The sequence below is a fragment of the Natator depressus genome, chromosome 28, assembly GCF_965152275.1.
Source record: "Natator depressus isolate rNatDep1 chromosome 28, rNatDep2.hap1, whole genome shotgun sequence".
Lineage (NCBI taxonomy): Eukaryota > Metazoa > Chordata > Testudines > Cheloniidae > Natator > Natator depressus.
In genome coordinates, this window is record NC_134261.1 from 2,701,153 (window position 1) to 2,721,267 (window position 20,115).

A 20,115-nucleotide genomic window follows, 5' to 3' on the forward strand; every position below is an offset into this window, starting at 1 on the left:
CCCCCACCGGGTAAATACCCCCTGGGCACTGCCCCCAGGGCATAGACCCCCCACTGGGTAAATACCCCCTGGGCACTGCCCCCAGGGCACAGACCCCCCCCAGGTAAATACCTCCTGGGCACTGCCCCCAGGGCACAGACCCCCCCTCACTGGCTAGATACCCCCTGGGCACTGCCCATAGGTGCCCCCACCAGGTTAATACCCCTGGGCACTGCCCCCATGTGCCCCCACCAGATAATTGCCCCTTGTGCACAGCCCCTGAGTGCCCCCACCAGGTAAATACCCCCTGGGCATTGTCCCGCACTGGGTATTTACCCCAGGACACTCTCTGCCAGGTAAATACCCCTTCCTGGGTAAATACCCCTTGCTGGGAAAATACCCCCTGCGTAAGTATCCACCTGGGTTTCACTCCCTCCGTGTCTCCCTGGGATGGCTCTTCCCACCACCCCTGGCCGTGCCATCCCCCCTGGGACACCTGTGCTTCCCACCCCGCCCCCCAGCACCAGCCATCCCCTCCTCCGTCTGAACAGGATACCCCCTTGCTCCTCCACCTCCTTCACCTTTCCCCACCCCGCCAGCATTCGGGGCGTCCCCCCTCGCCCCCGCTTCTCTCTCCCCCCACCCCGCCAGGCCACATGATTGACAGCTGCTTCCTGCCATCCTTAGGGAGATGAGAAGCAAAAATGCAACAGCCACGTCCCCTTCCTCCTCCTTTTGTTTAACAACCAAGGGCTAGTGGCAGCCGTGCAGGTAAGCGGCCAAAGGCTCCAGGCACTGCCTTTGGGCTCCCGCATCCTCCCCCTCGGCTTCTTCCCTTCCTGCCCCCCGGGTTTCGCTCCTCTCCCAAGGACAGGAGGGAAAGCAGCGGCTATGGCACCTGGTAGCCGCCCCCCACTTCCCCGTCACCTGGCATTCAGTCAGTAACACCACTGCCGGGCCTGGGTCCAATCTCCTCATCAGCCGCATCCCCTGCCTGTTGGATCTGCCTGTCCCTGGAGGGAGAGGGGGATCCCCCTTGCCGGGGGAGGGTATTTTGATTTTTTTTTAATGGTGCGAGAAGTGAGAATTTCTCCCCGCGATGCACACGGCATGCAGTAGGGGGCACCCCGGGGAAGGGGGAGTGGTTCTTACTATTGGTGTTACGGGGCCAGCTACTGCTCACCGGGGCCCCATCGTGCCGGGCACTGCCCAGACCCCGATCGAGGGCCGGGCTCTCTCATGCCGGGCGCTGCCTGGACTCAGACCCAGATCTGGGCCTTGTTGGGCCAGGTGCTGCCCAGACTCCGACCCAGATCTGGGCTGTGTTCCTCTTGTAACGATCCCCGACTCCAGGAGCTGCATGCCACCAACATTGCAACCCTCCTGAGTCCACGTTCAGCAGCTGACCCATCGGCCAGTGGGGTCTCCTCGAGGCTGAGACTCGATTTCCTCTCCCCTGGCAGCAGGGTTTGGGGGGGGGTGTGTGACAATGTGAAGTCCCACTGGGGACTCTCCCAACACCGGGGGTGACTCCTTGTTGCCCACTAGTGGCCAGTCCGGGTATGGCAATGGGTGAATTTTTGACGGCCACTGTCCAAATTGCCCTGTTCTTTCTGTGCCAAGTGGGACAGCCTGGAATTTTATCTCTGTTCTTTGACACGAGGCCTCAAATCAACCCCAGCTGGCATCCTTGGCAGAATAACCCCGCGGGTGGAGGACACCCCATCCCGCTTTGCAGCTCCAGGCGAAAGTTCAGGGGGTTGGAAGCCAGATGCGTTCAAACTCTTGTGTGGGACACAATTTCTCCCTGTGCTAAACCCAATGGCATGTTTCTTAGCCATAAAGAAAGGGAGGGTTTTGTAACCCTGCCATGACTCCCCCCCGTGACCCTTGAACCCTGGCTCTAAAATTTTGGGCTTTCTTACCAAAAATACCCCAGGTTTTCTTGTTTCTGCTGCTTTGTTTGAGTTGTGTCAAGCAGAGTCTGTTAGCAAAGAGGCAGGACGCCTGGGTTCTATTCTTGGTTCGGTGGTGAGACCTTGGGGAAAGGGCTGAGTTACTCCATGCCTCAGTTTCCCGCGACTCACACACCCCTGGAAAATTGGGTAAATGGTGCCCACTGCCTCTCTGAAGTGCTGGAAAATGGGGTTTGAACCCATCAGGTTGACCACAGTAGTATACAGCTCAATAGCATTCATCACCATATATTTTTGGACAGGTTTCCAAGCCCCATTTAGGGTTTATATCCCACCCTCCATCCCCGTTTCCGTTGGTGTCGAAGTTCAGCGCCATTGGCCATTTTGAAAAAAAACCCTGTTGATTATGTTTTATGTTTGAATGGGGGGGGGGTGTTGCATGCTTCTGCTTTGATACATTTGATTGTTTGTTTAGAGAAAAACATTGAAAGAATAGCGTGAGAGAGCTTAAAGATTAAATAATCAATTTTTTTTTTCCAAATGGCCGATGGCGCCGAACTTCGACACCAACGGAAACGGGGACGGAGGGTGGGATATAAGCCCTGAATGGGGCATGGAAACCTGTCAAAAAAGACATGGTGATGAATGCTATTCAGCCGTATACTACTGACCACCCTTCCCCCCGCCGAAAGCAGCTCTGGTCTTTCGGGTCCCGAGGCCCCGATCCTATCAGTGAATCTGTCCCACGCAGGATTGGTGTTTTCCACTCCGATTCTGGCTACACGTCCATCTGAATGGGACTCTCGGAACTCAATCTGTGTGGAAGTGCGCTGGTGAATCGGGGAGTTTTGAATCGAGTTGGTCAGAAATGGATTTTCTGTCTTGCAATTTTTTAATGTTTTTTTAGATTTTTTGGGGGGGGAGGAATCAAACACAATTTTTTTGAGGGGGGTACATTTTCCACCTTCAAAATTTCAGAATTTGAAAGGCAAAACCCAATTGCAAAATAGATTTCGTTTCAGCTGGAAGTCTCTTGTCTCGAGGAATTCCAATGTTTCGTTCAGCTCAGTCCGAACTTTTTCCATGGTTGGTTTGAATTCTCTTTGACGATCGAGTAATGAAAAGTCATTTCACAATGGGAAAAAACCCACCCAAATGTTTTGCCCCCAAATCAGATGTTTTTCACCCTTTTGAAATTGCCCTCTCCCCGCTTGCCCCTTCCCCAATTTTTTGAACAAAATTGATGCCAAAAATTTTGGCACGGCCCAAACAGCGTCTGCCAATGGGAAACTGTTTTGCTGAAAATTTTCCTACTGCTTCTACTGGGGAGAGATTGACAAAGACCTGTGAAATGGGGTTTTGAGAAGGAAACCTTAGCCTGGCGCAAACCTTGCTCCCCCCCCCACCCTGAATCATAGTCCTCATAGCGACTGGTGGGACGGTGCCATAGCTGGCTGAGCGGCTGCCTGCTCACGCCGGGTTTGTTCTCTTTCTGGCTGGGGTGGGTGATCGTGGGCCTGGCTTTCCCCAGCTGAGGACGAAGGCATGAGGCCAAAGCTGCAGGATGCAACAATTTTGATGGTGGGTCTTAGCCAGCTGGGAGGGGCAACTAACAACTCAACCCCCGTCTGCCATCCCCAGACCCACCCCCACACACCCCCAGGCCAGATGCCAACTCTGTTCAGGGCATGGGGGATGGAGCTGTGGGGGTGGAAAAGGAGGGTTGCATTTTTTAAAGCTCTAGCACTAAACACTGAGCAGCCCTGTGCCTGGTGGTTAGAAGGGGAAGGGCTGGGAGCCAGGACTCCTGGGTTCTCTCTCTGGCTCTGGGATGGGAGTGGGGTCTAGTGGTCAGAGCAGGGGGGAGGGCTGGACATCAGGGACTGACCCCAGAGCCTGGTGCAGTGAGGGATAAAGAACCGAAGCACCTGGTACTGAAAATGCAGGGGGCAGCCTATCACAGAGTGTGGGGGAGTCCGGGCCCTGCACCCCCCTCTTCCTGAGATTCACCGTGACGCTCAACCAGCCAGTAAAATGGAAGGTTTATTGGACAATAGGAACACAGTCTAAAACAGAGCTTGTGGGTACCCCCAGGACCCCTTGTTAAAGTCCTTCTCGGGGGCAGGGAGCTTAGACCCCAGCCTTGGGGTTCCCTGCGTTCGACCATCCAGCCCAAAACTGAAACCAAAAAACCCCCCTCCCCCAGTCTCACTCCTCCTCCCCCCGGCTCCTCCTCCAGCCTTTGTCCAGTTTCCGGGGCCAAGGTGTCACCTGGGTCCAACCCCCTCCCGGCTCAGGTGACAGGCTCAGGTCTCCTCACTCCAGTGGGGTCACCCCCCGCTCTCCCATCCCCTGTGCAGACAGTCCCAGTAGATGTAGACGGCATTCCCCGGTCAGTCCGCCCCCCTCCCTGCTCCCTCACATCTCTCCCCCCTTCGAGACTGAACTGAGCGGGGTCACTCTGACCAGTGACCTGGGGAAGTTCGGGGCCCCCTCTCCGGGACAGCGCATCCGCTATCATGTTGGCACTTCCCTTCACGTGGACCGCGTCCATGTCCTAATCCTGCAGAAGCAGGCTCCACCTCAGGAGCTTGATGTTGGCTCCTTTCATCTGGTGCAGCCAGGTCAGGGGAGAGTGGTTGGTGTACACGGTGAAGTGTCGCCCGAAGAGATAGGGCTCTAGTTTCTTGAGGGCCCACACCATGGCCAGGCACTCCTTCTCGATGGCCGCGTAGTGTTGCTCCCGGGGTAGCAACTTCTTGCTCAGGCACATGGTGGGGTGTCTCTCCCCCTTTTCATCCTCCTGCATTAACACCGCCCCCAGCCCCGTGTCTCAGGCGTCGGTGAACACCACAAAGGGCTTGTCAAAGTCTGGGTTTGCCAGAACTGGGCCACTGAGCAGAGCCTCCTTCAGCACGCAGAGAGAGCCCTGTGGCACTGCTCGGTCCAGACCACCTTGTCTGGTTTCCCCTTCTTGCATAGCTCAGTGATGGGGGTGGCTATGGCGCTAAAGCGGGGCACAAATCTTTGATACTACCCCGCCATCCCAATAAAGGCTTGGACTTGCTTTTTGGTGTGGAGAGCGGGCCAGTCTCTGATCACCTCCACTTTGGCTGGTTCCGGCTTTAGGCGGCCGCTCCCCACCCGGTGGCCCAGGTAAGATACTTCAGCCATCCCCACCTTGCACTTCTCCGCTTTTACAGTCAGCCCAGCCCCCTGGAGTCGGTCCAGCACTTGTCTAACCTGGACACGTGGTCCTCCCAGGTCTGGCTAAAGACACAGGTGTCATCAATATACGCCACGGCAAAACTCTCCATCCCCCTCAGGAGCTGGTCCACCAGGCGCTGGAAGGTGGCCGGCGCTCCCTTGAGGCCGAAAGGCAGGGTCAGGAACTCATAGAGCCCCAGAGGGGTGATAAAGGACGATTTCAGCCGGGCATCTGCATCCAGCGGCACTTGCCAGTAGCCCTCTGTAAGATCCATGGTGGTAAGGTACCGGGCTCCTCCCAGCTTGTCTAGGAGCTCGTCAGTCCTGGGCATGGGGTAGGCATCAGATACAGTGATGGCATTGAGCTTCCGATAGTCCACACAGAACCGGACCGACCCGTCCTTTTTGGGGACCAGCACCACCGGCGAGACCCAAGGGCTGGCCGACGGCTGGATCACCCCCAAAGCCAGCATGTCCCGGACCTCTATTTCCAGGTCCTGAGCAGTTTTCCCTGTGACTCGGAAGGGGGAGCATCTTATCGGCGGGTGCGACCCCGTCTGCACCCGGTGGACAGTCAGATTAGTGCGTCCAGGCTGGTTGGAAAACAGCTGTCGGTACGGATGCAGCACCCCCCTGACCTCAGCTTGCTGGGCAGGGGTTAGCCGATCAGACAGGGGAATTGTTTCCAGGAGGGAACCAGCTCTGGTCCCAGGGAATAGATCTACTAAAGGGTCATCTCCTTGCTCCTCCCACTGTCCACACACAGCCAACACCACATTCCTCCTGGCATAATATGGCCTCATCATATTCACATGGTACACCCGGTGGTGGTGTGCCCGGTTCGACAGCTCCACCACATAGTTTACCTTATTTAGCTGCTTGACAGCCTTGAAGGGACCTTCCCAGGCAGCCTGTAGTTTGTTTTTTCTCACGGGGATGAGGACCATCACCTGATTCCTGGTGGCGTAGGCACGGGCCCGCGCCGTGCGGTCATACCAGACCTTCTGCTTCCTCTGGGCTCTCACTAAATTCTCCCTGGCCAGGCCCATGAACTCAGCAAGTCTCTCTCGGAAGATCAGGACATACTCCACCACGGATTGTCCATCGGGAGTGGCCTTCCCCTCCCATTCATCTCTCATCAGGTCTAGGGGCCCCCTTACCCTCCTGCCATATAACAGTTCAAAAGGCGAAAATCCGGTAGACTCCTGGGGCACCTCCCTGTACGTGAACAACAGGTGAGGTAAGTACTTGTCCCAATCCTGTGGGTGCTGGTTCATAAAGGTTTTCAGCATCATCTTTAGTGTCCCATTGAACCTCTCCCGCAGCCCATTGGCCTGGGGGTGATAAGCTGAGGCCCAGTTGTGCCGGACACCACATTTCTCCCACAGGCACCGGAGCAGGGCCGACATGAAGTTGGATCCCTGGGCCTTCCTCCCATCCACCTCCAGGGGAACAAGGCATTCGCTCCACAGGGACAGCCCCTACCCACCCTGTAAATGGAGACCCTTGAGTCTGGGGCATCCAACCCCTCAGAGGAGCTGGCCTGGGGCCCTCCCCCTCCTGAGCAGTTGATAAGCTGCCAGCCCCCCTTGCCTGGGAAGCCTGCCCCTCATCCAGCTGGGTCCCTACCCAGTTAACCCTGGGTGAGTTTGGTCTGCTCAGTCTGTCATTGAGCTTTGGGCACTGGGTCCGTAGGTGGTCTCTCTGGCCACAGTAATAGCAGCCCATGTCCCGTTGGTCCCCTCGAGCCGGTCGGTTGGCCCTGACTCTGGATGTTCCCCTTGGGAAGAGGTTCTCCATATTTCCATGCTGGGAGGTCCCATGGTGACTCTCTCTCTGCATCGTGCGGGGCCTGTTCCTTTGGGGCTCCTCCCTGCCAGCCCCTGTCTGGCTCTTCACAAACTCATCGGCCAGCCGCCCTGCGTGTCGCAGGTTCTCTGGCTTTTTGTCCACCAACCACAGCCTCAGGTCAGATGGGCACCGCTCATACAGTTGCTCTAGTACGATCAGTTTAACCAGGTCCTCCTTCGTCTGGGCCCCCTCTGCCCACTTGGTGGCATGTCCCTCCATGCGGGTGGCTAGTTGCAGATATGAGGCCTCAGGGGTTTTTACGCTGACTCTGGAACCCTTCCCGATACATCTCAGGAGTGCGCCCAAACTCACGGAGCAGGGCCTTTTTGAATAGTTCGTAGTCCCCTTTCTCCGCCCCTTCCAGTCGGCGGTACAATGCCATGGCCTTGGGGTCCAGTGAGGGGGTGAGAAACGGGAGCCTGTCCACAGGATCAACCTGATGCAGCTCGCAGGCCATCTCAGAGGCATCCAGGAAGTCATCCATGTCCTCCCCCTCCTTACGCTGGGCCAGGATGCACTTGTCAAAGCTCCGAGCCGTCCGGGGTCCCCCATCACTCACTGCAGCCGGGGGCTCACTGCTCCTCAGCTTGGCCAACTCCAGCTCATGCTGTCTCTGCTTCTCTTCCTGCTGTCTTTGTTTCTCCTTCTCCTCCAGCTCATGCTGTCGCTGCTTTTCCTGCTCTTCCCACTCCTCCTGCAGTTCCCACTGTCTGAGCTTCAACTCTCTCAGTTTTAGCTCCTTCTCCCAAAGCAGCCACCTCAGCTTCAGGGATGGGGAGCTCTGCCGGGAGGATCGCAGTGCCCTCAGTATTCGCTGGGCTCCTCCCGGCCCTTACCCTAGGCATAGGTAGAAGGGGTCTTGGGAAGCCCTCAGCAGCCTCCTCTTCACTCCCCGCTGGGACAGACACCGGTACCTGCGCTGCATCTGCCAGGCTGCTTCCCTCCAAGACAGGGATCGGTTCATTTGAGCGATCTCCCTCCTCCAGCTGGGCAATCAGCTGTTCTTTGGTGGGCCTCCCAATGTGCAGCCCCCTCTGCCTGCACAGCTCCACCAGGTCGCTCTTAAGGTGTTTGCTGTACATCTCCTTGCTGGCCACTCGCAGGCCTGTGTGCTCACCGCTCCCCACGGTTTCCAGGGAGAACCCCTAGGGTGCCAGCCTTTCTTGAGGTCACCACCTCTTTGCCAGGGTCGAGCTGCAGACTCCTCCACCCCTGGGACCGCTCGCTGCAATCCCCAGCGGGACTCTGTTACTGCAAAAGTCCTTCTTGCTGGTCACACGCTCCCAGGGGTAACCGCCGCCCCCAAAACCACTCCTCTCTGAGCCTTCAGCACACCTGGTCCTCATCAATCCCCCTTCATTTTACTGCTCCCCAGTCACTTACTGCAGGAAGCGCCATCCGCGGGGTGCAGTACATCCCACCGCTGCCACCAGTTGTCACAGAGTGTGGGGGAGTCCGGGCTCTGCACCCCCCCTCTTCCTGGGATTCACCGTGACTCTCAGCCAGCAAGTAAAGCAGAAGGTTTATTGGACAACAGGAACACAGTCTAACACAGAGCTAGTGGGTACAACCAGGACCCCTCAGTCAAGTCCTTCTGGGGGGCAGGGAGCTTAGACCCCAGCCTTGGGGTTCCCTGCGTTCAACTACCCAGCCCCAAACTGAAACCAACCCCCCCCCCCACCTCCTCCCTCCGGCTCCTCCTCCAGCCTTTGTCCAGTTTCCTGGGCCAAGGTGTCACCTGGGTCCAACCCCCTCCCGGCTCAGGTGACAGGCTCAGGTCTCCTCACTCCAGTGGAGTCACCCCCGGCTCTCCCATCCCCCGTGCAGACAGTCCCAGCAGATGTAGACGGCATTCCCCGGTCAGTCCTCCCCACTCCCTGCTCCGTCACACAGCCCCCATCCCCCCTCATGTTTGCAGCATCTCTGCTACCCTCTCCTCACCGTTGGGAAGACCAGCTTCTGCTGCTTTTCCCACTGGACACCTCCGGAGGGCGTGCTAGGGCCAGGTGGGCAGCATGAGATGGGGCAGGGTGTCTCTGGCTTGGTTTGTCGCAAACCTGGCTGGTTCTTATTCCTGCCCTGGTGTGGCTGGCTGTGGGAATCGGCCGCTCTCCCGGCTCTGGGGTTACCGGGCTGCCCTTCTGTCTCCTCCCCTAGGGTGACTGGGTTTGGCTCAAGAAGTTCCCAGGGGAAAAGCACACGGAGATCAAGCCAGCCACCAAAACCAGCTTCTGCAAGGTGAGTGTGAACAGCAGTGGGGGTCTCAGTGTAATGGCCATGCTGAGACACAGGGAGCATTCCCCTCCCTGGCCACTGGGTGTCACCGCTGCTCCGGGGGGGTTGGATACACCCTGTGCATTCCCCTGCCTGGCCACTGGGTGTCACCGCTGCTCTGGGGGGCTGGGATACACCCTGTGTGTTCCCCTCCCTGGCCACTGGGTGTCACCGCTACTCCGGGGGGGCTGGGATACACCATGTGCGTTCCCCTCCCTGGCCACTGGGTGTCACCGCTGCTCTGGGGGGGCTGGATACACCCTGTGCATTCCCCTCCCTGGCCACTGGGTGTCACCGCTGCTCCGGGGGGGTTGGATACACCCTGTGCATTCCCCTGCCTGGCCACTGGGTGTCACTGCTGCTCCGGGTGGGCTGGATACACCCTGTGCATTCCCCTGCCTGGCCACTGGGTGTCACCGCTGCTCTGGGGGGCTGGGATACACCACGTGCGTTCCCCTCCCTGGCCACTGGGTGTCACCGCTGCTCCGGGGGGGCTGGATACACCCTGTGCGTTCCCCTCCCTGGCCACTGGGTGTCACCGCTACTCCCGGGGGGCTGGATACACGCTGTGCATTCCCCTCCCTGGCCACTGGGTGTCAGCGCTGCTCCGGGGGGGCTGGATACACCCTTGCATTCCCCTGCCTGGCCACTGGGATTCCCCCGTTTTCCCCACCTCCAGCTCCGGGACCTCCGGCACGAGAACGTGAACCTGTTCCTGGGGTTCTTCTATGACTGTGGGGTGTTCGCCATCGTCTCGGAGCACTGCTCCCGCGGCAGCCTGGAGGACCTCATCCGCAACCAGGACATGAAGCTCGACTGGATGTTCAAGTCCTCCTTGCTCATCGACCTCATCAAGGTACAGCCGGGAGGACGGGGGCAGGACAGGGCAGGGATCCTGCCTTGGGGTCTGGGGCGGGAATCGCACCTGGTGGGGGAGGATCCCCGGGGATCCACTGGTGAGTGAATTTAAGGACATGGGGCATCAGCTAGGAGCAGTGTGCGTGTGCAGGGGGGGAGGGATCCACTTTGAAATCACCACACAGAGGGGATCCCGTTCAGATGACCGATCTGCAGAGAGGCCCAGGAGATCCACTTGCAGGGATTGCAAAGCCATCCGGGATCCACAGATACATGGCAGATCTGAAGGGGGTGGGCAGGGGAATCCAGCTGTCTGAATTGCCAGCCAGGATCTGTTGTTCGTTGGGTATGGGGGGGGATCCACTTGCTGGATGGCTAGCCAATGGGGATCCCGTGACAGCAAGTATCTGCTGGGAGCTCAGGGATCCATTGCCAGAAATCACCTAAGTGGATCTGTTCACACAGGGAAGGACTGGTGGCAGGGCGGGGATCCAGCTCAGTTTGGAGGGGATCGATTTCCAGGTGACGCTGCCTGGAAGGTTGCTGGGAGATCCATTTGAGGAGTGAGCCTGCTGTCACTTCAGGAAGGGATCCCTCTCACACAGAGCACTAAGCAGAGGGGATCCGCTGGGATGCTGCAGGATCCTGGCAGGGGGGGATCCATTCACCTGCAGCCCCGGCTTCAGGAAGGGATCCTGATGCCCAAAGCACTAGGTGGAGGAGATCTGCTGGAAGGGGAATCCACTCACAGCAGGGGAAGGGGATCTACTCCAGGGGCTGGGAGGCTGGATAGGATCCACTCCTAGATTGTGCTCCTTGGTAGGACTGGGGGATCCACTGGGCTAACCAACCACTGGCCAGAGTGGTCTACGCAGTGAGAGGATAGAAGGGATGGTCATGCCTGACTAATCTAATCGCCTTTTATGATGAGATTACTGGTTCTGTGGATGAAGGGAAAGCAGTGGATGTATTGTTTCTTGACTTTAGCAAAGCTTTTGACACGGTCTCCCACAGTATTCTTGTCAGCAAGTTAAAGAAGTATGGGCTGGATGAATGCACTATAAGGTGGGTAGAAAGCTGGCTAGATTGTCGGGCTCAACGGGTAGTGATAAATGGCTCCATGTCTAGTTGGCAGCCGGTGTCAAGTGGAGTGCCCCAGGGGTCGGTCCTGGGGCCGGTTTTGTTCAATATCTTCATAAATGATCTGGAGGATGGTGTGGATTGCACTCTCAGCAAATTTGCAGATGATACTAAACTGGGAGGAGTGGTAGATACGCTGGAGGGGAGGGATAGGATACAGAAGGACCTAGACAAATTGGAGGATTGGGCCAAAAGAAATCTGATGAGGTTCAATAAGGATAAGTGCAGGGTCCTGCACTTAGGATGGAAGAATCCAATGCACCGCTACAGACTAGGGACCGAATGGCTCGGCAGCAGTTCTGCGGAAAAGGACCTAGGGGTGACAGTGGACGAGAAGCTGGATATGAGTCAACAGTGTGCCCTTGTTGCCAAGAAGGCCAATGGCATTTTGGGATGTATAAGTAGGGGCATAGCCAGCAGATCGAGGGATGTGATCGTTCCCCTCTATTCGACACTGGTGAGGCCTCATCTGGAGTACTGTGTCCAGTTTTGGGCCCCACACTACAAGAAGGATGTGGATAAATTGGAGAGAGTCCAGCGAAGGGCAACAAAAATGATTAGGGGTCTAGAGCACATGACTTATGAGGAGAGGCTGAGGGAGCTGGGATTGTTTAGTCTCCAGAAGAGAAGAATGAGGGGGGATTTGATAGCTGCTTTCAACTACCTGAAAGGGGGTTCCAAAGAGGATGGCTCTAGACTGTTCTCAATGGTAGCAGATGACAGAACGAGGAGTAATGGTCTCAAGTTGCAATGGGGGAGGTTTAGATTGGATATTAGGAAAAACTTTTTCACTAAGAGGGTGGTGAAACACTGGAATGCGTTACCTAGGGAGGTGGTAGAATCTCCTTCCTTAGAGGTTTTTAAGGTCAGGCTTGACAAAGCCCTGGCTGGGATGATTTAACTGGGAATTGGTCCTGCTTCGAGCAGGGGGTTGGACTAGATGACCTTCTGGGGTCCCTTCCAACCCTGATATTCTATGATTCTATGATTCTATGGATCCAGTGGATCGACCTACTGGCTGGGGATCCACTGGTACTGTGACGGAGCAGGGAGGGGGCAGACTGACCGGGGAATGCCGTGTACATCTGCTTCGACTATCTGCACGGGGGATGGGAGAGCCGGGGGTGACTCCAATGGAGTGAGGAGACCTGAGCCTGTCACCTGAGCCGGGAGGGGGTTGGACCCAGGTGACACCTTGGCCCCGGAAACTGGACAAAGGCTGGAGGAGGAGCCGGGGGGAAGAGGAGTGAGACTGGGGGAGGGGGTTTTTTGGTTTCAGTTTTGGGCTGGTCGAAGGCAGGGAACCCCAGGCCTGGGGTCTAAGTTCCCTGACCCCCAGAAGGACTCGACTGAGGGGTCCTGGCTGTACCCACAAGCTCTGTTTTAGACTGTGTTCCTATGGTCCAATAAACCTTCCGCTTTACTGGCTGGCTGAGAGTTACGGTGAATCCCAGGAAGAGGGGGGTGCAGGGCCCAGACGCCTCCACACTCCGTGACAACTGGTGGGAGCGGTGGGATGTACTGCACCCCGTTGATGGCGCTTCCTGCTGTAAGTGACTGGGGAGCAGTAAGATGAAGGGGGATTGACGAGGACCAGGGGTGCTGAAGGCTCAGAGAGGAGCGGTTTCGGGGGCGGCGGTTACCCCTGGGAGTGTGTGACCAGCGAGAAGGACTGTGCAGTAACAGAGTCCACCGGGGGATTGCAGCAAGCGGTCCCAGGGGCGGAGGAGTCTGCAGCTCGACCCTGGCAAAGAGGAGGTGACCTCGAGAAAGGCTGGCACCCTAGGGGTTCTCCCTGGAAACCGTGGGGAGCGGCGAGCACACAGGCCTGCGAGTGGCCAGCAGGGAGATGTACGCTAAACGCCTTAAGAGCGACCTGGTGGAGCTGTGCAGGCAGAGGGGGCTGCGCATCGGGAGGCCCACCAAAGAACAGCTGATTGCCCAGCTGGAGGAGGGAGATCGCTGGAACGAACCGATCCCTGTCTCGGAGGGAAGCAGCCTGGCAGATGCAGTGCAAGCACCGGTGTCCGTCCCAGCGGGGAGTGACAGGCGGCTGCTGAGGGCTTCCCGAGACCCCTTCTACCTATGCCTAGGGTAAGGGCCGGGAGGAGCCCAGCAAATACGGAGGGCACCGTGACCCCTGCGGCCAGCGGGGGATCCTCCCGGCAGAGCTCCCCATCGCTGGATCTGAGGTGGCCGCAATGGGAGAAGGAGCTAAAACTGCGAGAGTTGGAGCTCAGGGAGCGGGAACTGCAGCAGGAGTGGGAAGAGTACGTCCTGATCTTCCGAGAGAGACTGGCTGAGTTCATGGGCCTGGCCAGGGAGAATCTGGCCAGAGCCCAGAAGAAGCAGAAGGTCTGGCATGACCGCACGGCGCGGGCCCGGGCCTACGCCACCGGGGATCTGGTGATGGTTCTCTTCCCCGTGAGAAAGAACAAACTACAGGCCGCCTGGGAGGGCCCTTTCAAGGTTGTCAAGCAGCTCAATGAGGTAAACTATGTGGTGGAGCTGTCGAACCGGGCGCACCACCGCCGGGTGTACCATGTGAATATGATGAAGCCATATTATGCCAGGGGGAATGTGGTGTTGGCCGTGTGTGGACAGTGGGAGGAGCAGGGAGATGACCCTTTAGTAGATCTATTCCCTGGGACCAGAGCTGGTTCCCCCCTGGAAACAATTCCCCTCTCGGATCAGCTAACCCCTGCCCAGCAAGCTGAGATCAGGGGGGTGCTGCATCCGTACCGACAGCTGTTTTCCAACCAGCCTGGACGCACTAATCTGACTGTCCACCGGGTGCAGACAGGGTCTCACCCGCTGATAAGATGCTCCCCCTTCCGAGTCACAGGGAAAACTGCTCAGGACCTGGAAAGAGAGGTCCGGGACATGCTGGCTTTGGGGGTGATCCAGCCATCGGCCAGCCCTTGGGCCTCGCCGGTAGTGCTGGTCCCCAAAAAGGACGGGTCGGTCCGGTTCTGTGTGGACTATCGGAAGCTCAATGCCATCACTGTATCCGATGCCTACCCCATGCCCAGGCCGGACGAGCTCTTAGACAAGCTGGGAGGAGCTCGGTACCTTACCACCATGGATCTTACAGAGGGCTACTGGCAAGTGCCGCGGGATGCAGATGCCCGGCTGAAATCGTCCTTTATCACCCCTCTGGGGCTCTATGAGTTCCTGACCCTGCCTTTCGGCCTCAAGGGAGCGCCGGCCACCTTCCAGCGCCTGGTGGACCAGCTCCTGAGGGGGATGGAGAGTTTTGCCGTGGCGTATATTGATGACACCTGTGTCTTTAGCCAGACCTGGGAGGACCAAGTGTCCCAGGTTAGACAAGTGCTGGACCGACTCCAGGGGGCTGGGCTGACTGTAAAAGCGGAGAAGTGCAAGGTGGGGATGGCGGAAGTATCTTACCTGGGCCACCGGGTGGAGAGCGGCCGACTAAAGCCGGAACCAGCCAAGGTGGAGGTGATCAGAGACTGGCCCGCTCCCCACACCAAAAAGCAGGTCCAAGCCTTTATTGGGATGGCAGGATACTACCGAAGATTTGTGCCCCACTTTAGCGCCATAGCCACCCCCATCACTGAGCTATGCAAGAAGGGGAAACCAGACAAGGTGGTCTGGACCGAGCAGTGCCACAGGGCTCTCTCTGCGTGCTGAAGGAGGCTCAGGTCAGTGGCCCAGTTCTGGCAAACCCAGACTTTGACAAGCCCTTTATGGTGTTCACCGACGCCTGAGACACGGGGCTGGGGTCGGTGTTAATGCAGGAGGATGAAAAGGGGGAGAGACACCCCACCGTGTACCTGAGCAAGAAGTTGCTACCCCGGGAGCAACACTACGCGGCCATCGAGAAGGAGTGCCTGGCCATGGTGTGGGCCCTCAAGAAACTAGAGCCCTATCTCTTCGGGCGACACTTCACCGTGTACACTGATCACTCTCCCCTGACCTGGCTGCACCAGATGAAAGGAGCCAACGCCAAGCTCCTGAGGTGGAGCCTGCTTCTGCAGGATTAGGACATGGACGTGGTCCACGTGAAGGGAAGTGCCAACATGATAGCGGATGCGCTGTCCCGGAGAGGGGGCCCCGAACTTCCCCAGGTCACTGGTCAGAGTGACCCCGCTCAGTTCAGTCTCGAAGGGGGGAGAGATGTGAGGGAGCAGGAAGGGGGGCGGACTGACCGGGGAATGCCGTCTACATCTGCTGGGACTATCTGCACGGGGGATGAGAGAGCCGGGGGTGACTCCAATGGAGTGAGGAGACCTGAGCCTGTCACCTGAGCCGGGAGGGGGTTGGACCCAGGTGACACCTTGGCCCCGGAAACTGGACAAAGGCTGGAGGAGGAGCCGGGGGGAAGAGGAGTGAGACTGGGGGAGGGGGTTTTTTGGTTTCAGTTTTGGGCTGGTTGAAGGCAGGGAACCCCAGGCCTGGGGTCTAAGTTCCCTGACCCCCAGAAGGACTCGACTGAGGGGTCCTGGCTGTACCCACAAGCTCTGTTTTAGACTGTGTTCCTATGGTCCAATAAACCTTCCGCTTTACTGGCTGGCTGAGAGTCACGGCGAATCCCAGGAAGAGGGGGGTGCAGGGCCCGGACTCCCCCACACTCTGTAACGGGTACAACACACTAACTGGACAGCGATCCCCATGAATAGTTGAACTGTCTGCAGTGGAGGAATCCACTGGATCAAAACGGGGTCAATCTTTGATCCACTGGCACCACACACCAGGCAAGATGCCAACTGGATAGATCAACTGGCATGGGTAGAGCGATCCACTGGATCATTCAGACAGCAGGGCTGGGGATCCATTGGGATCTATTAATTAGACACCCCAGGGAAGCTAGTCAGTAGGTCTAGTGACAGCAAGGATCTACTGGATCAGCCAGGTGCTGGTCAGGGACCCAGTGGGATACACTGGCCAAAAAATCTGGTCAGAGGATCCACGGGATAGATCAACTGGCTGGGGCAGATGGATTTATCGAACCAATCAGGAGGCAGTTGGACCTACTGATTCAATGCATCGATCAGAGAGCAAACTCACCGTATCACTTAATCGATCAAGCTGATGGATCCACTGGATCGATTAGGCACCGGAGCCCGGCCATCCTCACAGAACATAAGATCCACTCAATCCTGGGTCAGCCAGAGGGATCCACTCGCTCGCCCGGGCTTCAGGACCAGAGATCCCCTGGGACCTATTGATGCAAATAAACCAAGGAGCAAACTCCCCGGCTGAGTTGGAGGGATCCACTGGATCTCCCCCACGGCCAATCGGGGCTGTCGCACAGTCAGAGTGGATCCCAGTGCTGCCGGCGGCCCTGGGGACCAGCCAGGGGTGGGGGAGGTTGATCTCACCCCCCTGTCTTTCTCTCTCCCCCCCTCCCCGCCCCCCCCCCTGCAGGGGATGAAGTACCTCCATCACCGGGAGGTGGTCCACGGGCGGCTGAAGTCGCGGAACTGCGTGGTGGACGGGCGCTTCGTGCTGAAGGTGACGGACCACGGCTACAACGAGCTGCTGGAGGCCCAGAAGGTCCCGCACGACCCGCCCAGGCCCGAAGGTGACGCCCCGGGGGAGTGTCCAGGTGGGGGGGGGGCGCGGCTGGAGGGGTCGTTGTGTCTGCAGGCGGGGAGGGAGTTACAGGCGACTGAGCCGGCCCTGCTTGTTGTTGGCCCCAGATCGGTTCTGGACGGCGCCGGAGCTGCTGCGGGACCCGTCGCTGGAGCGCAAGGGCACCTTCCGCGGGGACGTCTACAGCATCTCCATCATCATGCAGGAGGTGATCTGCCGCAGCGCCCCCTACTGCATGCTGGACATGCCGGCCGACGGTACGGGGGGGAGGGACTGGGCCCCCATCTCCTCCAGCTCCCGCCTCCTCACCCTGCCGGGGGCCCTCACTCCCGACATGCAGCCCCCTGCCAGCCCAGCCCTGCCCCCTCCTACCCCAGCCCTGCTGGTGCCCCTCACTCCCGCCCCACAGCCCCCTGCTAGCCCGGCCCTGCCCCCTCCCACCCCTGCCGGGGGCCCTCACTCCCGACCCACAACCCCCTGCCAGCCCAGCCCTGCCCCCCCAGCCCTGCCGGTGCCCCCCACTCCCGACCTGCAGCCCCTGCTAGCCCAGCCCTGCCCCCTCCCACCCCTGCCAGGGGCCCTCACTCCCGACCCACAACCCCCTGCTAGCCCAACCCTGCCCCCCCAGTCCTGCCAGGGGCCCTCACTCCCAACCCGCAGCCCCCTGCCAGCCCAGCCCTGCGCCCCGAGCCCTGCCGGTGCCCTCACTCCCGACCCACAGCCCCCTGCCAGCCCAGCCATGCCCCCCCAGCCCTGCCGATGCCCCCCACTCCCAACCTGCAGCCCCTGCTAGCCCAGCCCTGCCCCCCCAGCCCTGCCGGTGCCCCACACTCCTGACCCACAGCCCTCTGCTAGCCCAGCCCTGCCCCCCCAGTCCTGCCGGTGCCCCCCACTCCCAACCTGCAGCCCCTGCTAGCCCAGCCCTGCCTCCCCACCCTGCCGGGGGCCCTCACTCCCGACCCGCAGCGCCCTGCCAGCCCAGCCCTGCCCCCCCAGCCCTGCCAGTGCCCCTCACTCCTGACCCACAGCCCCCTGCTAGCCCAGCCCTGCCCCGCCCAGTCCTGCCGGTGCCCCCCACTCCCGACCTGCAGCCCCTGCTAGCCGGGCCCTGCCCCCGCAGCCCTGCCGGTGCCCTGCACTCCCACCCCACAGCCCCACTGGTGCCCCTCACTCCTGACCCACAGCCCCCCGCTAGCCTAGCCCCGGGCTGCTCCCCAGCTCCGGCGGGGCAGTAGGAGGGGGCAGAGCGGTGTGGCAGGCGCCCGCGGTGACCGTGGGTCTCCTCTCGTGGGCAGAGATCATCCGGAAGGTGGAGAACCCCCCCCCGCTCTGCCGGCCCTCGGTCTCGGTGGACCAGGCCCCTCTGGAGTGCATCCAGCTGATGAAGCAATGCTGGAGCGAGCAGCCCGAGCGGCGGCCCACCGTTGACCAGATCTTTGACCAGGTAGCGGGGGGCCCATGGGGGATGGGGCACGGGGGGGGGGGGGGGGGCGCCGGAGCCGGTGGGGATGTGGGAGCCAGTGCCCAGGAGAGGCCGGGATGTTGGAGCCAGAGTCAATAGGGAGTGGGGATGCCGAGGCAGGGAGCAGAGACACCGGAGCCATTGGGGGGGTGCGCCAGAGCCAGGCAGGAGCCGTCTCTCTCACGCCTCCCGCCCCCCCCGCCGCAGTTCAAGAACATCAACAAGGGCCGGAAGACCAACATCATCGACTCCATGCTACGCATGCTGGAGCAGTACTCCAGCAACCTGGAGGACCTGATCCGGGAGCGGACGGAGGAGCTGGAGATCGAGAAGCAGAAGACGGACAAGCTGCTCACCCAGATGCTGCCGCCGTGAGTCCCAGCCGGGGGGGTCGGGAGCCCGGAGCCATACGAGGGCAGACTCACGAGGCCGGCACAGCCGTGCCACTGGAGGGGGGCCTGTACACCAGCCAGCCCCCCAAGTCCTCCCAGGGGCCGGGCTGCGCCTGACCAGACACTCCCCGCATCCCCAAGCCGGTGGTACCCAGAGAAACAACGTGCGGCCCGGCTGCCAGGTCCCACCTGAGACTGGGGCCTGGGGCAGAGGCTCTGGGGAGGCCGGGGGGTCGGGGTCCGTCCCAGCCCCACTGACGCCCCCCGGTGGCGCAGGCTCTGGGGAGGCGGTGGGGGGCCGGGGAGGGGCCGTCCCAGCCCCACAGACGCCCCCTGGTGGCGCAGGCTCTGGGGAGGCAGTGGGGGCCCGGGGAGGGGCTGTCCCAGCCCCATTGACGCCCCCTGGTGGTGCAGGCTCTGGGGAGGCGGTGGGGGGCTGGGGAGGGGCCGTCCCACCCCCACTGACGCCCCCCGGTGGCGCAGGTCGGTGGCGCAGGCTCTGGGGAGGCGGTGGGGGGCCGGGGAGGGGCCGTCCCAGCCCCAATGACGCCCCCCGGTGGCGCAGGTCGGTGGCGCAGGCTCTGAAGATGGGGACTCCGGTGGAGCCCGAGTACTTCGAGGAGGTGACGCTCTACTTCAGCGACATCGTGGGCTTCACCACCATCTCGGCCATGAGCGAGCCCATCGAGGTGGTCGACCTGCTCAACGATCTCTACACCCTCTTCGATGCCATCATTGGCTCCCACGATGTCTACAAGGTGCTGCCCCCATCCCCGGGCCTGTGGGGTGGGGCCAGGCCTGGGGGGTGGGGCCCGGCCTGGGCGGGAGGCAGGGCGTTGAGACGGGGGAAGATCTTGACACAGGGGAATTGGGGACCCCGGAGATGGGGCGCAGTGCCTGGCGGCACAGGGGAGCAGGATTGTAGGGGCAAGGTTGGGGGGCCCAGCCAGGGGCAGGTGGAGGTTGGGGGGTGGGGGAGCAGAGATTTGGGAGGCAGGGACTGGGGAGTTGGGGAGTTCTGGGGGTGGGGCGCCCCGCAGGGGGAGGACAGGGCTCCCCCTCTGACCCCCGCCCCTCCCCGGCAGGTGGAGACCATCGGAGACGCCTACATGGTGGCCTCGGGGCTGCCCCATCGGAATGGGAACCGGCACGCGGGCGAAATCGCCAACATGTCGCTGGACATCCTGAGCGCCGTCGGCTCCTTCCGCATGCGCCACATGCCCGACGTGCCGATCCGCATCCGCATTGGCCTGCACTCCGGTATGGCGCGGGCACAATGCCATGGCCTCTGTGGGCCTCCGCTCATTCATGATGGCCGTGCCCCTTTTCCTCTGCCCTCCCCATGCCCCCCCCCCAGCTTACCGGATCCCCATCTGGAGTGGTACCATAATGGGGTCCTTCATTCCCCTCCACCGGGGAACTCTTTCCGCCCCTACCCCTGGAGAGGTTTTGATGTCAGCAGTGGGATCCTGGTATT

General features: G+C 60.1%; 1 protein-coding gene across 1 annotated transcript in view; it reads left to right on the forward strand.

The window, feature by feature from the left end:
* Window positions 1-20,115, forward strand: part of GUCY2D (guanylate cyclase 2D, retinal) — a 30,539-nt gene that overhangs the window by 7,979 nt on the left and 2,445 nt on the right. Inside the window, exons 6-14 of the mRNA XM_074941144.1 lie at window positions 667-750; window positions 9,111-9,191; window positions 9,907-10,083; window positions 16,617-16,773; window positions 16,892-17,041; window positions 18,080-18,228; window positions 18,454-18,617; window positions 19,204-19,396; window positions 19,724-19,898. Coding sequence (XP_074797245.1) covers window positions 667-750; window positions 9,111-9,191; window positions 9,907-10,083; window positions 16,617-16,773; window positions 16,892-17,041; window positions 18,080-18,228; window positions 18,454-18,617; window positions 19,204-19,396; window positions 19,724-19,898 — 1,330 coding nt within the window. The remainder of the gene's footprint in view (window positions 1-666; window positions 751-9,110; window positions 9,192-9,906; window positions 10,084-16,616; window positions 16,774-16,891; window positions 17,042-18,079; window positions 18,229-18,453; window positions 18,618-19,203; window positions 19,397-19,723; window positions 19,899-20,115) is intronic.